The sequence below is a fragment of the Erpetoichthys calabaricus genome, chromosome 14 (assembly GCF_900747795.2).
Source record: "Erpetoichthys calabaricus chromosome 14, fErpCal1.3, whole genome shotgun sequence".
In the NCBI taxonomy this organism is placed as follows: domain Eukaryota; kingdom Metazoa; phylum Chordata; class Cladistia; order Polypteriformes; family Polypteridae; genus Erpetoichthys; species Erpetoichthys calabaricus.
In genome coordinates, this window is record NC_041407.2 from 17,271,350 (window position 1) to 17,291,606 (window position 20,257).

Genomic DNA, 20,257 nt, shown 5'->3' on the forward strand with positions numbered 1-20,257 from the left:
CGCGCACACACACACACACACACACACACACACACACACACACGCACACACACGCGGAAGGAGAGTGGAGCATAAAAAGAGTGAGACCGCAGCAGGGCCAGCAGTGAGATGGAGGGGCTTATTTGCCAATAAGCTTTGGAGGCTGTGCCAGCTGGACAGCTGCTGGTCTGCTTTGTCACTTGTGAATTTTCCAGACTGGTCAATCAGATGTTTCTCAACCGGGCAGCTGACTAGAGTTAATTTAAAGATACGAGGAGGAGGGGGAGTAGAATAAGGAAAGCTTCAGTGTTAAGTTCAGCCAGGGACTGCCCAGAATCAGGTAGACACTAACTGTGCTCAAACAAGAAAACCTGCTCCTCCACTCTGCAGTGAGTTTCCAGGGACACGGTTGGCTCGTTCCCAGTCTGCCCACTTAATGACCGTCTCTGCCCACCTTGAACATATGACCTTGCAGTTCTCAGCCGACATGCAGAACCAGAAAGCGAACACTGCATCTGATATGGGAGTGCTGAAACAAAAGAGCAGGGATGGAGCAGGTAAGACCACCCAGATGGATCAGGCAGCACTCGGAGGGATGGTGTTCAGGAGAGCAAAGAGCATCAGAGCAGAGGAGAGTGACGAGAGGCTGATGATGGAGCTGACGGAGCTCGTCCAAAGAGCTGTGAAGGACAGCAGCTGGTGGGAGAAGCAAGGTATCGACTGTGCCATCGTAGCTGGCGCCTTCCTCTGTCTGCCAGCCGGTGAGTGACTATGATTGACCCTCATTTTAAATTAAGAAAGTGTCATCTAAAAAAAAAAGATGTGCATGCGTGAAGAGAATAATTTGGACCTTGGACAATCTGCCTTGTGAAGTCATTGATATAAATTGGTGTAGTCCGTACCTCTCTGCCTTGTGTGCGCCGTACGGAGTGTGCAAGGGGACGGCGCAGGCAGGCGGGAGCTGAGATTACCCAGATTAGATAACCCTAACAGGCAGAGGTAATCCAAAGTTGTCCTTAACAGTTCCGTTGATTTCTTCTCTGTCTGCACTAAAACTCCTCCAGGTTTCCTACTTTTGGGTACTGCCAGTCCCTTCTGTTTACTGACGGGTCTCTTGCTGATGGGAACCATCCATGCGATCATCACAGTGAAGGGGAGTCACCTTGCAAGTCACCGGGCCCTCAGCAATTCTAAGGCTTGGACTGAGTTCTGGAATATTTTCTTTACTGAGGTAGGTAATAATAATAATAATAATAATAAAAATTAAAGAATTAATGTAGAGGTGGAGATTAGTGGTTGTAAATGTTCAGTTCTGGGGATCTCCTGTGTTTGTCCCAACCCAGTTCTTCTCTTAATTGGACTCCTACCTTAACAATGTAAGCCATTATTTCCCAGGTTTCTATGTTTTTTGTAACCATCTGGAACTTGCAAACTGGTTCTGCTCTATTTTTACTGAATGAAACAGGAACTTCTAAGTGTTAGGCTGATAGGAATTAATTTTTTTTTCTTTTCAGATGTTCTGGTTATTTGGACCATTAATTACTGATAAGTACACCGAAGTAGCTGCTCCTTTCAGAGTCATGTGTGCTGGTATCTGCTGTGCTCGAAATTGTCGATATTCAGATACAATTAAGAAGAGGGTAGGGTAGGTTATGTAGGACATATGAGAACATGTGGGGACCATAAGAAGGATTTTAGGGAGTGTCACACATGCACGATTAGGGGATAACTAAAGGGTTTGAATAAACGTAATTCCACACCTGACCAGGGGGCAGCGAAGTGCACCGATTCTCTCTCTCAATTCCTTGCAGACCATTCTCGGGAAGTCCTGCCCGGTTCTGGGGCAACCAATCATGTCACTTCCGGTTCCGGTTCTGCCGACTACGCCACTGTCACAAGAACGACAAAGAGTCATTGGAAAGGTTTGGGGCAGCCACCCGTATAATATTTCCCGACTGCAAAATCGATCAAAAAGAACAGACATGTTCACACGACTGAGTCCAAAACAGAACTGACTGCTGCCTTTAAATGCAAGTAGAGGAAGTGATATCATCAGGGCAAGAACCGGAAGTGACATCGTCAGGCAGCACTGGAACTGGAAGTGACGATGACAGAAGAGACATTCTGTCTATCTTGACTTTCAAAAAGAATTTGATAAGGTGCCACACTAGAGGATGGGCATCAAACTAAAAGAAGTGGGAGTTCAGGGTGCAAATGGGTGTAGAATGGGCTCAGACACAGGAAGCACAGGGTGATGGTGTGAAGAGCCTCATTAAAATTGGCTGATGTTAAGAGTGGTGCCCAGCAGGGGTCAGTGTAGGGCCACTGTTATTTTTAATAAATGTTAATGATTTGGATAGGAGGGTCCTCCCTGTGTGGAGTTTGCATGTTCTCCCCGTGTCTGCGTGGGTTTCCTCCCACAGTCCAAAGACGTGCAGGTTAGGTGCATTGGCGATTCTAAATTGTCCCTAGTGTGTGCTTAGTGTGTGTGTGTGTGTATGTGTGTGCGTGCCCTGCGGTGGACTGGCGCCCTGCCCGGGGTTTGTTTCTTGCCTTGCGCCCTGTGTTGGCTGGGATTGACTCCAACAGACCCCCGTGACCCTGTGGTTAGGATATGGCGGGTTGGATAATGGATGGATGGATGGATTTGAATAGGAATATAAATAACAAGCTGGATGAGTTTGCAAATGTTACCAAGCTTGGTGGACTAGCAGATGATCTTGATTCCATTGAATCATTACAGAGGGGCCAGGGATGAATTCGTACAGGCTTGGGCAGATTTGTGGCAGGTGAAATTTAATGTCAATGTAAAGTATGGCACAAAATGTAAGATTTCATCTTAAGTGCCCACCCTAGATGGCATGGAGGTCAGAAGGAGGAGTAAACAAGTAAAGTCATAGAGAACATTTGTGAAAATAGAAGTGACCAGAGATATCTGGTGTAGTCCACATCTTGTGTAACAGGGTGTAAGTGATTAGAAAGACCACAATAAAGAGTTGGGGCAGCACCCAATGACCCCATATAATTGAAAACCAAAAACAATCAGCAATTGAAAAAGAAGGTCTTTGCGGACTGGAGTTCCACAGTGAACTCGTTTCAAAATGGCCGAACTTCCAGTCATAAGTCCTTCTGGCAGGGAGAGGCAGGTCCAGGTGGTTGGACACCAGCAGTGACTCCAGAGATGTTACAACTGTCAGCCATCTGGTTTGCAGAGAGAGGAAGAGAAAGGGCATCAGAATACAACACCACCACCCGGAGCGGTGGGTAATTACAATCACCAGATCCCTTAAACTGTCCCCTATGCACATGCGCGCAGTAGCGTAGCGTGGGTGTCAGCTACGCCACTGCATGCGCGTGACAAGGGACAGTCCATGTCTGACATTGCCCACGTGTTGCGTGTTGCTCAGACATGCAAATAAGAATTTCGCTCATTGTGTGCAAGTGGAAACAGACTTTAACATGAACTTCAATTCTTTCATCGCAGGTGTGTGGCTCGTTCTCCGCCAAAGCTGGAGTCGATGCTCACGTGAAGCTCCACCATGCTCACACCAACATTATCGGCCTCGGAGACTCCAGCACCTGGAAGCTGCCATTTCTTCCACGCTACATCTACCTGTTTATGGCTCCTCTTGCTGTCCCCATCATCACGCCAATTGTGGCAGTAGGTAAGGAAACTCACACTCTACCCGGCCTGACACCACACATTTGCTTGTAATAAGGTGTACACCCACTAGGTGGCTTTCTTATAGCGACACCCCCCCTCCCCAAGGAGTCACCTCATTTTTTAATCTGCTCTTTTACTTTCTCACCTTGCCAGTTTGACGCGGTTTTCTTAGTCACACACTTGCACACTTCCCGAGTCACTGAGTCCCAGCTTATGTTTGCTCATCCTTTTGCTCACCTTGCAGAAGTACACAGATATCCACATTTTCTCATATGTGAATGTCCTCAGTTCTCCTCCTTAGTTACACAGCATGGGTGCACAGGTGGTCTCCTTCATTTCACATACTCACGTGCCAACACAAATGTCCTTTTTACTCATAGAGATCTGGTGTAGGAACCCTATTCTGACTACCGAGTGCAAAATCATCACCTGAATCAGAAAGTCAGGCCCTCATGCACTGCTGAATCCCACTCATATACAAACACACCCCAACACTGCAATATTCGTTTACAGCACCCTCCATGTTTGGGGGAAAGAACGCACCACCTCCCCCTGTTCCACAGTTTAAAATTACAAACCAAGTCATTCAGACGTCGTGATTAAAGTGCACTTTGCAGACTTTCCATACATTTCAATCACACAACACTTTTTCTACAGGGTCCCCCCATGTCAGGACACAGCAATGGCAGGTCTATTAAAGCCATTGCCATATTTGGGACTTTGTCACATACCCCTCACTTGCGATGAATGCTTGAAGTCTGTGATTCATTGACATCACCAGGTTGCTGAAGGTCTTCTCTGGTGATGCTTTGCCAAGCCTCTAATGTAGCCATCTTCAGCTCCCGCTCATTTCGGGGGGCCTCTCCCCTTAAGTTTTCTCTTCAGTATATGGAAGGCCTGCTCAGTTGGATTGACATCGGGTGACTGGCTTGGCCATTCAAGAAATTTCCATTTCTTAGCTTTGAAAAACTCCTTTGATTCCTCAGTTGTGTGTTTGGGGTCTTCACTTTGTTGGAGGATGAAGCCTCGTCCAGTGAGTTTAGAGGCCTTTACTGGACCTTCAGCAGATGAGATGTTTCTACAGCACCTCAGAATTCATTGTGCAGCTGCTGTCAACAGTGAAGAGAAGTGTGCCAGTCACTGGGGCAACCAAGCCATAACATCCCCAGCAGCATGTTTAACAGATGAGGTGATCTACTTTGGATCTTGGGAAGTTCCTGTTTGTCTCCACACTTTGCTCTTACCATCACTCTGATCGGGTCCATCTTTGTCTCGTCTGCCCACAAGACCTTTTCCTAGAATTCTGCAGGCTCTTTGAAGTCCTTCTTTACAAACTGTAATCTGGTCATCCTATTTTAGTGGCCTCCATCTTACAGTGTGTCCACTGTGTTTCTGTTCATGAGGTCTTCCTCAGATAGTCATCTCTGACACACATCGGCCCCCTGAAGACTGTGTCTATCTGTTGGACAGGCGTGTGGGACTTTGTGTTTACCACAGTGAGGATTCGTCTGTCATCAGCAATGGAGGTCTTCCTTGGCCTACCAGCCACTTTGTGATTAATGAGCTCACCAGTGTGCTCTTTCTTCTTCATGAAAATCCAGACATTTGATTTTGGTCATCCTAAGGTCTTATTGATGTCTCAGATAGTTTTAGATAGATAGATAGATAGATAGATAGATAGATAGATAGATAGATAGATAGATAGATAGATAGATAGATAGATAGATAGATAGATAGATAGATAGATAGATAGATAGATAGATAGATAGATAGATAGATAGATAGATAGATAGATAGATAGATAGATAGATAGATAGATAGATAGATAGATACTTTTTTAATCCCAAGGGGAAATTCACATACTCCAGCAGCAGCATACTAATAAAAAAACAAAATTAAATTAAAGAGTGATAACAATGCAGGTATAACAGACAATAACTTTGTATGATGTTAACGTTTAACCCCCCGGATGGAACTGAAGAGTCACATAGTGTGGTGGAGGAACGATCTCCTCAGTCTGTCAGTGGAGCAGGACGGTGACAGCAGTCTGTCGCTGAAGCTGCTCCTCTGTCTGAAGATGATCCTGTTCAGTGGATGCAGTGGATTCTCCATGATTGATAGGAGTCTGCTCAGCGCCCATCGCTCTGCCACAGATGTCAAACTGTCCAGCTCTGTGCCTACAATAGAGCCTGCCTTCCTCACCAGTTTGTCCAGGCGTGAGGCGTCCCTCTTCTTTATGCTGCCTCCCCAGCACATCACTGCGTAGAAGAGGGCGCTTGCCACAACTGTGTGATAGAACATCTGCAGCATCTTATTACAGATGTTGAAGGACGCCAGCCTTCTAAGGAAGTATAGTCGGCTCTGTCCTCTCTTACACATAGCATCAGTATTGGAAGTCCAGTCCATTTTTTCATCCAGCTGCACTCCCAGGTATTTATAGGTCTGTACCCTCTGCACACAGTCACCTCTGATGATCACGGGGTCCATGAGGGGTCTGGGCCTCCTAAAATCCACCACCAGGTCCTTGGTTTTGCTGGTGTTCAGGTGTAGGTGGTTTCAGTCGCACCATTTAACAAAGTCCTTGATTAGGTCCCTATACTCCTCCTCCTCCTGCCCACTGCTGATGCAGCCCACGATCGAAGTGTCGTCAGTGAACTTTTGCACGTGGCAGGACTCCAAGTTGTATTGGAAGTCCGATGTATATAGGCTGAACAGGACCAGAGAAAGTACAGTTCCCTGTGGCGCTCCTGTGTTGCTGACCACAATGTCAGATCTGCAGTTCCCGAGACGCACATACTGAGGTCTGTCTGTAAGATAGTCCACGATCCATGCCACCAGGTATGAATCAACTCCCATCTCTGCCAGCTTGTCCCTAAGGAGCAGAGGTTGGATTGTATTGAAGGCGCTAGAAAAGTCCAGAAACATAATTCTTACAGCACCACTGCCTCTGTCCAAGTGGGAGAGTGATTGGTGTAGCATGTAGATGATGGCATCCTCCGCTCCCACCTTCTCCTGGTAAGCGAACTGTAGATGGTCGAGGGCGTGATGGACCTGTGGCCTCAGGTGGTGAAGCAGCAGCCGCTCCATGGTCTTCATCACATGTGAATATTTTAATAAATAATCACATGTTTATTCTTGCTTTTCATCCTCATAATGGCATATTTGACTTCCATGGGCAAAGCTCTTGTCATGATATTGAACAACGGCAACCGCAGACTCCAAAGCACAGAAGCAAGCTGAGGTCTCTTATGAAGCAATGAAACCCACCTGAGGAATCACAAACTCCTGTGACACCAAACATTACGGTGCCCTGAAATGAGGAGACCACAAATTCCATTCCTACACGGTGAAGTCGCAATGTATACAAACACCCGTAAAATGAAAGCCTGCAATTTGCTCTTTTATCACGGCGTCCGAATTGTTTGGTTTGTAATTTTAAACTGTGGAGCAGAGAGGGGAATAAAAAAAAAATGTATCTTTGTCCCAAACATTATGGAGGGCACTGTATATGACTCACCCAGAGCCTGGCAACAACCTCAAGTTGTGAAACCACCAGTTGAAACAGAAAGTCCTGCCATATGCACTATTGAATCACGTTGACTTACAGGCAAGCACATTCATGTAGTCAGCGACTGATAAGATAATAAAGTGTGCTTCACAGGTAACTTCCCAGTAGCCTGGCACCAACCACTAAATACAATGGAAAGAGAAAGTGAAGCTCTCGTGCCCAACTGAATGACGCTCACTTAAACACACACAATAATCCATGTTAGAGAGTCACACTCACTCAAACACTAACACATCAAAACTAACTTATATAGCGTGACTCACGCCGTGCCTTACAACAACATTGAATTATGAAACCACCCGCTGACGCAGAAGGTCAAGGCCAATGCACTCGGTTATTCAAGCTGCCCTCTGCACTCCAGCACATGAACACACACACAGGCACTGTCATAAACACACACACCCTACGCTCTTTCATTTGTTCATCTGTGCCAGTGCCATCTCTCCGTGCCCTGACTTTGAGATGCTCTGTCCTTGCAGGTCTCCTTAAGGATTACTCTCCGGGTCTGGCTCTGCGGACAATCTGCACAATTCTGCTTGGCCTCGGTGCTCACTACTGGCTGCTGGTCCACGTGTCGGGATTCCAGAGCGTCTCGTCCACGCTGCTCTGTATGATGTTGTGTCGGGCCGTCTTCTCCCTTCCGTACATACACGTCAACATCTTCCAGGTTAGAGCTGTTGCTTAACCCAAATTATCGGGATCGGAGGTGACGGCGTTAGGGGAGCGTCTGTTTCATAGGTTTTACAAATCAGTGGGCCTCAAGTGTCCCCTTACTTTGAGTTTTACATTGGATATGGACCATCTGTAACTAAAAGCCATCTCGGTGTCTGCTTTGGTCATGGAGCAGAGGTTGTGCAGATTCTTTTTCCTAGATTATATACAGGGTGACACAGAATAACGGGAATTTTTGAAATGCGTATTGGTAGCCATTAGCAGGTGGTAGCACTGCGGGTTAGTGACATTTAGCAAGTAAACACTCTGCCATTTTAGTAATCATGGATCAGTGGAACGGGCAACAGCGTGCCTTAGCCATAAAAATGTTTTATAAAAACAATGATAGTTTGGAAGCTGCGCAGAGGGAGTTTCGACGTTTTTATAATTTAGGACGTCATGGTGTCGTTCCGTCAAAACACGCGATAAAAGGTTGGATTAATAAGTTTGAAGAGACTGGATCTGCCCTAAAGAAAAAACCAACAGGACGACCAAGAAGTGCTCGTATGGTGTGATGTTTCATCACATGGGATTATCGGACCGCATTTTTTCGAAAATGAACAGGGAAACACAATAACTGTCAATGCGGATCGTTACGTGGAGATGTTACAAACTTTCGTTACACCTGAATTGAACAACTTTCCACACGTTCAAGAAACCTGGTTTCAACAGGATGGAGCGACATCACACACTGCACGGCAATCAATGGAAGCTGTGCGAGAATTGTTCGGTTAACCGTGTGATCTCAAGATTCGGTAACATTCCCTGGCCCCCTAGATCGCCAGATTTATCCGTTTGTGATTTTTTCTTGTGGGGCTACCTCAAGAGTAAAGTGTACACGACTCGACCAAGAACCCTGGATGAGTTAAAACAGAGAATTCGGGATGAAATTCACAGTATCCCAGCTGAGATGTTGCAGCGGTCAATGAAGAATCTCAACAGCAGATTTCAAGAATGTATTCGTACAGGAGGACGCCATCTAAAAGACGTAATTTTTAAAAAATGATAAATTCTATCAATTTTTCGTAAATGGCAAATTTTAAGGTTTCAATTACTATGAATAAAATTTATTTCTTTTATCACTTCAAGTTTTATTGGATTGTAAAAAAGTTCCCGTTTTTTTGTGTCACCCTGTAGTAGCTCTCATTCCACCATTTTGAAAATGCACTTATTCTAGTAGAGGGTTGCATCATGTGCAGCACAAGTTCCAACTCTTGGTGGTGGTGGTCCTTCACAAGGCCCACTCATACACACGTCCAACAACATAAGAGTGAGATGAGTACTTATGTGGATTCGTGGACAACATGCAGGCTCAACAGGGATGGTGACCAAGATGGAGTTTTAACCCGGAGCTGTGAGATGGCACCACTGTCACCCAATTTCTTTTCCAAAGTAGTTTGGAATTTTACATTACAAGATGCTTTATGGTAAGGTTTTCTGCGAAATTCACTATATAGTACTTACAAAAAGTATTCACCATCTTGGATGTAGTGACATCTTGTTGTTATAAAAAATTGAATCCAGAAAGAAAAGCAGAAATTAGATCTGTGCAAATGGGTCTAAATTAATTACAAATATAAAACACAGAATAATTGATCTCATAAACATTTAACTGCTTTAATATGACAACCCCCAAATTAACACCCCATTGGTGTTACAAGTCCCAGAATGAGTTCACTGGAGGTCACCTGTCTAGGGTTTCACTTGATTGTGTCCCCAAATGAGGACAGGCTAAACCACAAGGCGCCAGTGCTGGACCTGCCAATTCCGGTATTCTATGGCAAATGCCAATTAAGCTCTATGGTGCCCACTAGAGGACGTCGGGCCCTCAGGCCACCCTCATGAGGTCTGTTTCTGATTGTCTGGTCAGAGACATTTTGTAGGCTGTGGCAGTGCTCGTCCTGTTCCTCCTTGCCCAGAGGAGAAGATACCGGTCAGTCCTATTGATGGGTTAAGGACCATCTATGAGGGGCGCTGTCCAGCTCTCCTAGAGGAACTACCTGTCTGTCTCCTGGAATCTGCTCCATGCCCTGGAGACTGTGCTGGGAGACACAGCACACCTTCTGGCAATGGGAGGCATGTATTGATGTGCCATCCTGGAGACGCTGGTCTACCTGTGCCACCTCTGTATGGTCTAGGTATGGCCTCATGCTTCCAGTAGTGACACTGACCGCAGCCAAATGCAAAACGAGTGACAAAACAGATGAGGAGGGGAACATTTCAGTGGCCTCCACCTGTTAAACCATTTATTCCTGTTTTGGGGGTCGTCTCATTGTTGCCCCTCTAGTGCACCAAAGCAGCTGAAACTGATTAACAACCCCCTCTGCTACTTAACTGAGCAGATCAATAGCCCACAAGTTTCATTGACTTGATGCTATACTCTCATTCAAAAGTGGTCCTTTCATTTTTTTGATTTTATATACTGTGTATATATAGCATGTGAAAGATTCATAGTTCATAAGCTGGCTATTTCTAGGAGTGTAAAGCTTATTAAATACAGAGGACGCAGCAATGCACTGCATATTATTAATCTTCACTGCTGCCATTCGCACACATCTCTTTGGATGAAGTCCATGAAATATGAGAGCGTGTAAGCCGAACTCGAGGAGCTCGGTGTGCGTGCGGGACATGGTTCAACGCCCCACATCTTCTTTGGCTTCCGGTCTCACAGCGCTGTGATGGACGTGCGCAGGAGGCCCAGTCTGCCAGATCCATCTCGTTCTTTTTCTCAAAGGCTGAAAGGACCCACCTGTTTCGGCCTACATTCAGGCTTCAAGGCGGCCTGGGAATCTGCAGTCCAGAACCCCCTTAGAGGGCCCCATGCGGACCCTGACAAGCCCCTCTCTGTGAAGAGCCTTGTTCCTCACCGAGGCGTGTTTCATTTTATTGGCTTGACTTGTAGGCCCCTAAATGTATTGTCCCTTGGCGTGCACTCATTATTCACAAATGTCAACATCACAATCTGAAAGCATACTTATCCATAATTTAAAACAAAGATTTAAAAAATTAATTTCTGTTAACATTTCTCACAAACTTTTAAAACACCCAAGGTGATAAATATGGGCAAAGAATTTCTGTTAATATCCCATTCAAGCTTTTACAAATGCTTCATGTGAAAAGGAATTTCTGGTCATGTCTGTAACAAGCTTTCTAAAACGCAAATACAGGACTTTGTTAAGTGTGTCTGTTAGAGACGCCATTACGGAATTTCTGGTAGGGTTTCTGACAAGTTCTTACTTGAAGGTGGGAAATTCTTCCAGTCTCTCTCTCTTTCTCTCTGTTAAATGTGAATCTGTCACATTTCTTTAATACGAGCAGGACTTTAAGGAAAGATAATAATAATAATAATAATAATAATAATAATAATAATAATAATAATAATAATAATAATGGGCGGCACGGTGGCACAGTGGGTAGCGCTGCTGCCTTGCAGTTGGGAGACCTGGGTTCACTTCCCGGGCCCTCCCTGCGTGGAGTTTGCATGTTCTCCCCGTGTCTGCATGGGTTTCCTCCCACAGTCTATAGACATGCAGGTTAGGTGGATTGGCAATTCTACATTAGCCCTAGTGTGTGCTTGGTGTGTGGGTGTGTTTGTGTGTGTCCTGCGGTGGGTTGGCACCCTGCCTGGGATTGGTTCCTGCCTTGTGCCCTGTGCTGGCTGGGATTGGCTCCAGCAGACCCCCGTGACCCTGTGTTCGGATTCAGCGGGTTGGAAAATGGATGGATGGATAATAATAATAATAATAATAATAATGGGCGGCACGGTGGTGCAGTGGGTAGTGCTGCTGCCTCGCAGTTGGGAGATCTGGGGACCCAGGTTCACTTCCCGGGTCCTCCCTGCGTGGAGTTTGCATGTTCTCCCCGTGTCTGCGTGGGTTTCCTCCCACAGTCTATAGACATGCAGGTTAGGTGGATTGGCAATTCTACATTAGCCCTAGTGTGTGCTTGGTGTGTGGGTGTGTTTGTGTGTGTCCTGCGGTGGGTTGGCACCCTGCCTGGGATTGGTTCCTGCCTTGTGCCCTGTGCTGGCTGGGATTGGCTCCAGCAGACCCCCGTGACCCTGTGTTCAGATTCAGCGGGTTGGAAAATGGATGGATGGATAATAATAATAATAATAATAATAATGGGCGGCATGGTGGTGCAGTGGGTAGTGCTGCTGCCTCGCAGTTGGGAGACCTGGGTTCACTTCCCGGGTCCTCCCTGTGTGGAGTTTGCATGTTCTCCCCGTGTCTGCGTGGGTTTCCTCCGGGCGCTCCGGTTTCCTCCCACAGTCCAAAGACATGCAGATTAGGTGGATTGGCGATTCTAAATTGGCCCTAGTGTGTGCTTGGTGTGTGCTTGGTGTTTGTGTGTGTCCTGTGGTAGGTTGGCACCCTGCCCGAGATTGGTTCCTGCCTTGTGCCCTATGTTGGCTGGGATTGGCTCCAGCAGACCCCCATGACCCTGTGTTCGGATTCAGCGGGTTGGATAATGGATGGATGGATAATAATAATATACTCTTTTTTGAATTCTGACAATAAATAAAATTTCAGCAATAAATAAAAAAAATTGTACAATCACACACAATACAATCCGATCCAATCCAATCCAATCCAATCCAATCCAATCCAATACAATACAATAAAATGTATTTTTGTAAAGCCCAAAATTACTCAACAAGTGATGCAGTTGGCTTTAACAGGCCCTGCCTTTTGACAGCCCCCCAGCCTTGAGTCTCTAAGAAGACAAGGAAAAACTCCCAAAAAATCCCTTGTAGGGGAAAAAATTGAAGAAACCATTGGGAAAGGCAGTTCAAGAAGGGACCCCTTTCCAGGTATGTTGCAGTGGGTGTGAAAAAAATGGGGTAAATACAATACACAGAACAGAACACAAATAATCATCAATACAATATAATATAGAAATAGAAATATATAGCAATAGAAATATTACAAGTACAGAACAGAATTCAACAGTAGATGATATCACATGATACAATTTGGATTTGCTCAGAGTCCTGGAGACCTCGGCCATCAAGCTGCCTCTCCCTATTGGCCATTCCACAGCTGAATCAGCGCTGGGCCAGCCAATCCGATGAATGTTCCCCTCTACCTGATGATTCTTGCGATGCTTCATCAGAGATGACTTTACCTTAGGCAGGAAAAACAACTTGGCAGGTGGGCAGTGGCATCAAGTGCCACATTTGAGTACAGAGAAGAGAAACAGAATAGGTGAGGGCTAGTAACAACTAATTCTAACTATCATATTACTTATGTTTTAGTGCTAATGACCAACAACAGAGATATGCATTATGTACAGTTAATCAGCAGCTCTAGTAAGGGTGTGCTAAACTGAAGTAGTGAGTCTTCAGCCGGGATTTGAAAGCTGAGACTAAAGGGGCATCTCTTATAGTAGCAGGCAGACCACTTCACAGTTTAGGGGCCCTGTAACTAAAAGCTCAACCTCCCATTGTTGGTTTATTAATCTTTGAAATCATAAGCAGACCGGCATTTTGAGATCTCAATGTATGTTCTAGTTTGTGAGTCATGATAAGTTCAGATGAGTAAGCCGAACCTCAGCCATTTAAGATTTTATATGTTAATAGGAGGATTTTGAAATCTGCCCTAAACTTAACCGGGAGCCAGTGTAAGGACATGAGAACTGAAGTTATGTGCTTGTGTTTTCTTGTTCTTGTAACAATTGTTGCAGCAGCATTTTGGATTAACTGGAAGCTGTATAATACTACTACTACTACTACTACCACTAATAATAATAATAATAATAAAAATAATAGTAATAATCCTCTTTATTGAATTGTGACAATAAATACAATTTCATCAATAAATAGATAAAAACAAACCACCTTCACCTAGTGCACACAGTCTCCCACACATATATCATCAGTGAACTGAACTGAGATTCAATGTACCGCAAGTCTCTTGTCTGCAGTCCGTTCCTCGGTTCTGTATGTGAACGGATTCTTTCGGCGAATTAGTTCAGTGTAGTGTACTGTGAGTCTCTTGTCTGTAGTTCGTGAATGAACTTGCAGTGACTCTCCATACCAGTAGGGGGCATGCTGGTTCATTCAGTCAGTCACTGCGACGTACTGCGAAGGTCAGAGTCACTCAGTCAGAGCGAACCTATCAGTGTGGAGGTGCTTGGTGTCGTCTACCAAGTCAGTCATTGGCTAGTTGTCGTCTTGACAGTTTTGCTGAAACAGTTTACTGATAGGCTATTTCCCCAAGGACGTCAGCCATTTAAGTGAAGTTAAGATGATAGTGCCGGACAGTCATGGAATGCTATATTAAACGTAGCATGAACTGCGCATGCCTCGAAAAGAGTCGTTCTTTAATGTCATTGTAGCTGTACGTTCGTTCAGAGACCAAGACAAGTACAAAAGAGCTCAGTCGTTCGTTCATCAATCCGAGCTCCGAGTTGTGTCTTTTCACCTTCCCACTTCAGCACATTCACAAGCGTTTCCGGTTGGACTTTTCAGAAAAATGTGATGCCACTGCTAATTTGTTACTTGGTATGCAAAAAATTAAATTAAGTTAAAGATTAACTGCAACTTTCTGTGGAAAGCAATTGCAAAATGTAGGTATTTAATAGTGTATTACTTTGCTCCAGATGCATTTTGACCAAAAAACAGCATTCCGGGTTGACCAGGTTTTATGTTTTATTTAATACTATTGCCTAAGGTGAAAGGTCAGGATTCGGGTAGCTTTGTTTTGTCCAAATTGTCCGAGTTGTAATTCCGAGTTCTTTGAGCGCTCATTACTGTACTTGAGTATGTTCTGAGATTTTTTTTTAACTTTACCTGAGTTTGAAAGTTTCTGTTGTGGCCACCAGAGGGCACTCCAGCTCCCCAAACACCGGACACTACAGGCACAGCCACAAGACCAGAAACACACAAGGCTTTTATTGCGGTGTGGGAAACTGTTTCTCTTCGTTTTCCACACAGCACCAAAGCACTGTTAAATAAATGGCACTTTGTCTTCTTTCTTCGTTTCTCTGTCTGATGTCTGATTGCTGATGGCTCCATTTCTTAAGGAAAAGGCCAACTCCCAGTGTTATGGGAGATTCTAATCAGCTCCCTATAGGCATTTTCCCAACTCCAGCCCTTTTCTCAGGAACCATTTTAGAACCTCAGGAACTTGTGAAGAATTCCTACTGTAGGACCTTGGACCATTTGCACTTCCTGGTAGGTAGTTGCTGTTACTTTTTGTTAGCTCCAACTCCAGGGTGTGTATTTTTTTGGTCAACCAGGAACTATCATGGGGTGACAAATTGTGCTGATTGGTTGACCAGAAGCATGTCTGATGTTCACTCAGAGTGACGAGGGTAGACAGAATTCGGAATGAGTCTATTAGAGTGATAACACAGGTACAAAAGTATGGTGACCAAGTGGGAAAGGCTTGACTGAGATGGTAGTAGGCACATGTGGAGGAGAGATGAGGGGTACAACGCGAACAGAATGTTCAGGGTGGAACCGCAAGGCAAGAGGAAAAGAGGATGTGGTAAGGGAGGACATGAAGGTTGTGGAGACCCCTAAATAGGAGTAGCCAAAAGAAGAAGGTAGAAGAAGAAGACACCATTAAGCTTTATGGAGTGGTGGTAGTGATAACACCTTTAACCTTTTCATTGCAACGTCAGGTAGCCAAGTGTGTTAATAATAAACACCACTACACAGTCACTGTGGGGACCGCCACCATTGTGGAAGAAATTTAACGGGTGTCCCATATAAGCAGTAAACACAGGCAGGAGAAAGCGTTGACCATTCTTCTTTACTATCTAAGTCTTCCAAGAGGTAACACCTACAGCACATGCAACTTCTCAGCAAGTGTTACAAAGGAGGGGAGCGTGTCTAGCTCTGTTTTTAAACACTTCATTGATTAGATCACAATTCCAAGGAATTCATTCCATAATAAGAAAACTTTTAACATGATTGGTTGCCACCTGCATACCTATAAGTTATGCCATCAGACCATTAGATGGGCTTGTGTCACCCACAGCCTGCTGAACGACCAATCAGATCCTACAACAATCTGCCTTGACCCCTACTGATTCTGATCAAAAGTCGATCACGTGGAACTTCAAGTTTGCTTAATCTGATTTTTGCTGTTTCTATTTTTTTTTAATGGTGGGCTTGTATGTTTCTCTCCTTGTCCCATTCTGACACTCCCCTTGGTGATTATCTGCATGGTTACAGGGAGTTGGTTGGATTAAACCCTGACTTTGAGATCATTAACTGTATGCCACACTCATGGATGAACAGATTTAGAGTTAATCGGCTTTTAATAAGGGTCAGGTTAGGGTGGCTACACACATGAAGAGTATTATTGGCTGATTCAGGAGGTCAAGTGGATCCATTTCTGTGCTCCCGTCTCTCCGCTCCATTGATTGTTTGTTATCAGTTGACCACCTACAGAATTTACCCAGACAATAAATGTCTATTGAGACAACTGAGAACAAGTGTCCACCAGGTACCACCAGGGTGTGAAAACCATCCAGTCAGGCAAAAGATGAAGGAGCAGAGAGCAGTGCATTTTTATTGTCCAACATCTAGAGGTGAAGAGAGGGGAAGCACGGTAGTGTCATCTGTCCTTTTTTGATAAGGTGCCACATGAGAGGTTGGGCATCAAACTAAAAGAAGTGGGAGTTCATGGTGATGCTTTTAGATGGGTGCAGAATTGGCTCAGACACAGGAAGTAGATGGTGATGGTGCGAGGAACCTCCTCAGAATTGGTCCGATGTTAAGAGTGGTGATCAGCAGGGGTCAGTGTAGGGCCGCTGCTATTTTTAATATATAGAAATGATTTAGATAGGAATATAAGTAACAAGCTGGTTAAGTTTGCAGATGATACCAAGATTGGTGGGTTAGCAGATAGTTTAGAATCCGTTATATCGTTACAAAAGGACTTGGATAGCAGACAGGCTTGGGCAGATTTGTGGCAGATGAAATTTAATGTCTAGTAAATGTAAAGTATTACACATAGGAAGTAAAAATGTTTGGTTTGAATACACAATGGGCGGTCAGAAAAATCGAGAGTACGCCTTATAAGAAGGATTTAGGAGTCGTACTGGACTCTAAGCTATCGACTTCCAGAAAGTGAACATTAGAACACTAGAACACTCTAGACGAGAACAGGCCATTCAGCCCAACAAAGCTCGCCAGTCCTATCCACTAAAATAACATCAAGTCGAGTTTTGAAAGTCCCTAAAGTCCTACTGTCTACCACACTACTTGGTTGCTTATTTCAAGTGTTTATCGTTCTTTGTGTAAAGAGAAACTTCCTAATGTTTGTGCGAAATTTACCCTTAACAAGTTTCCAACTGCGCCCCCGTGTTCTTGATGAACTAATTTTAAAATAACAGTCTCGATCCACTGGACTAATTCCCTTCATAATTTTAAACACTTCAATCAGCTCTTTTAATCTTTCCTCATAATTCAACCCCTGTAGCCCTGGAATCAGCCTAGTCACTCTTGTCTGGACCTTTTCTAGTGCTGCTATGTCCTTTTTGTAGCCTGGAGACCAAAACTGCATGCAGTACTCAAGATGAGGCCTCACCAGTGTGTTATAAAGGTTGAGCAGAACCTCCTGTGACGTGTCCTCCACACATCAAGGCGCTATATAACCTGACATTCTGTTAGCCTTCTTAATGTCTTCTGAACACTGTCGGGAAGTCAATAGCTTAGAGTCCACTATGACTCCTAAATCCTTCTCATAAGGTGTACTCTCGATTTTCAGATGTTCAGAAGCCATTTAGAAGGCTAACAGAATATCAGGTTATATAGCGCCTTGATGTGTGGAGTACAAGTCCAAAGAGGCTCTTCTCAAGCTTTATAACACACTGGTGAGGCCTCATCTGGAGTCCTGTGTGCAGGTTTGGTCTCCAGGCTACAAAAAGGACATAGCAGCACTAGAAAAGGTCCAGAGAAGGGCGACTAGACTGATTAGAGGGCTACAGGGGAAGAGTTATGAGGAAAGATTAAAAGAGCTGAGCCTTCAGGAGATGAAGAGGAGACCTGACTGAAGTGTTTAAAATTATGAAGGAAATTAGTCCAGTGGATCGAGACTGTTATTTTAAAATGAGTTCATCAAGAACACTGGGACAGTGTTGAAAACTTGTTAAGGGTAAATTTCACACAAACATTAGGAAGTTTTTCTTTACACAAAGAAATGTGGTGGACAGGAGGACCTTAAGGACTTTCAAAACTTGACTTGATGTTTTTTTGGAAGAAATAAGTGGACAGGACTGGCGAGCTTTGTTGGGCTGAATGGCCTGTTCTCGTCCAGAGTGTTCTAATGTTCTAATGTTCTAATATCCCCGAGACCTCAAGACCTTCCTAGGGTCTTTTCCACCATTACACATATGTACATGTGGGTGTGTAAAGCACAAAGCCCTTCATCCATGTTGCATTCTAACTCTAGGCTTGTTCTTTTGAAGGTCCCATCCAGATGGTGCAGCGTGGCAGCTCAATCTAACTGCTTCTCATCTATGCCTTTTCAGCACATCGGTCTGGCCATGTTCTCCCCTCTGCAGCGACCAAAGAGAATATACCAGATGACCCATGGGGTGTTAAACCTGCCTAGAAACCCTGTGCTTAACTGGACATTTGGTCATTCACTGATCAGTTGCCACGTGGAGCATCACCTCTTCCCTTACCTGTCTGATCACATGTGTCTCAAGGTGGGTTGAGGCAGACATGTGTGTGTGTGTGTGTTGGGGTTGGGGGGGTGACATGGCCTTCCAAGCTTGCACTCACCATCGTCCCTCTTTCTCTTCTCCAGGTCAAGCCCATCGTTTCACGGTTCCTCAAAGACAATGGCCTGCCCTATCAGGAGGACGCCTATCTCTCACGCCTGCGGCTCTTCATTCAAAAGTATGAGGAGCTGATGGTGTTTGCTCCACCCATCACCGAGCTGGTGGGCATCCAGTGATGAGAGACAGAAGGAGAGAGAAATAGAGATTGACCAAATACCATTCTAACACCAAAAACGTTTTCAGTTAAGAGACTGCAGAGGTCAAGATGAGCGAAAGACTGGAGCGGACGAACAAGACGCTTGGATTTGTACTTTCACCTCACTTAGCTGTGAGGCTACTTCCACTCGGGCGCATGCAAAATCCTGGCTCAAGTGTTAATCCAGTTTGGAAATCACTTCTCTTATCTGAGATAGAGTGTAGTGGGAAGTCAAGCAAAATGACCCTTTTAATTGGCTAACTAAACAGAGTACAATATGGTCACATCTTGCCTGAAGTTTGCATATTGAAATCTTCGTAGTTAGCCAATAAATAGGGTCATTTTGCTTGACTTCTCACTACATTCATAATGGCTAACACGGTACAACACCCTCGTACTACTGAGATAGAGTGAAATGCACATGCCAGGACCGGACATACATTCAACTGGGACAATGCACAAGTAAGATTTAAGGCCAGTACTAAAAGTGCCAGAGAGTTGGCCGAATCTTGGCTATCAAACGAAAACGCCATTAACAGTGTGAGGGATGGCCGGCCAAATATTCCGGTCCACACCTCCAGGCCGCCAGATGGAGCCCTCCCAGCAGCATGGAAGGTCCCCAAATTCCAGCAGGGCATTATGGACATTGTAGTTGTTATAAACAACCTTGCTGGATACCATGGGGACCACCAGGAGCCGCTGTAGGGAGGCTTACATCTGGCGGCCTGGAGGTGTGGACCGAAATATTTGGCCGGCTATCCCTCACAACAGACATTTGAACATAAACCCAGCATATACAAACTTAAGAAGAACATGTTCATCATAAATAAAATTTATGACCAATAATCCTCCCAACCCCTACCTCACCCCCCCCCCCCCCACTCACACACTGACCTAAGACCACCCCCCCCACCACTTAATTTTGCTATATATCGCCATTGATTCTTGTATGTCTAAGCATTACCCTCTGATAACGGCTCCTGGCAGGGGCTGAAAGCTCAGGAATAAAAACTACTTTATGATACGTGATTCATCTTCTCCCTTTGTGGATCTCCAGCTGCATATATATATATATATATATATATATATATATATATATATATATATATATATATATAGTGTCGCAATAACGAGACATCACACAGATATCTATCTATCTATCTATCTAAAGGTTTGGGGCAGCCACCCGTATCATGAGGTATCCTGGCTGCAAAGTCGAAAATGCAAAATATAGAGCACTGATGTGCTTACAAGAGAGTCCACAACAAGACTGACACATAGGGGAAACGGTTAGACTTTTAAAGGGGAAGACAGGAAGTGAGGTCATATGGGTCTGGCTCAGGATCATCTGCCATTGGTTCAAGCCCGGAGGTGACATCACAGGGGCCGGAGCCGG

General features: G+C 44.8%; 1 protein-coding gene across 1 annotated transcript; it reads left to right on the top strand.

Moving 5' to 3' along the window:
* The first annotated feature begins 63 nt into the window (after positions 1-63).
* Positions 64-19,306, top strand: fads6 (fatty acid desaturase 6). Its single transcript, XM_028792886.2, has 6 exons — positions 64-740; positions 1,044-1,210; positions 3,464-3,644; positions 7,691-7,878; positions 18,411-18,590; positions 18,692-19,306. Exons 1-6 carry the CDS (start codon positions 416-418, stop codon positions 18,839-18,841), a joined length of 1,191 nt encoding a protein of 396 aa, XP_028648719.1. The 5' UTR covers positions 64-415; the 3' UTR covers positions 18,842-19,306.
* The last annotated feature ends 951 nt before the right edge of the window (positions 19,307-20,257 follow it).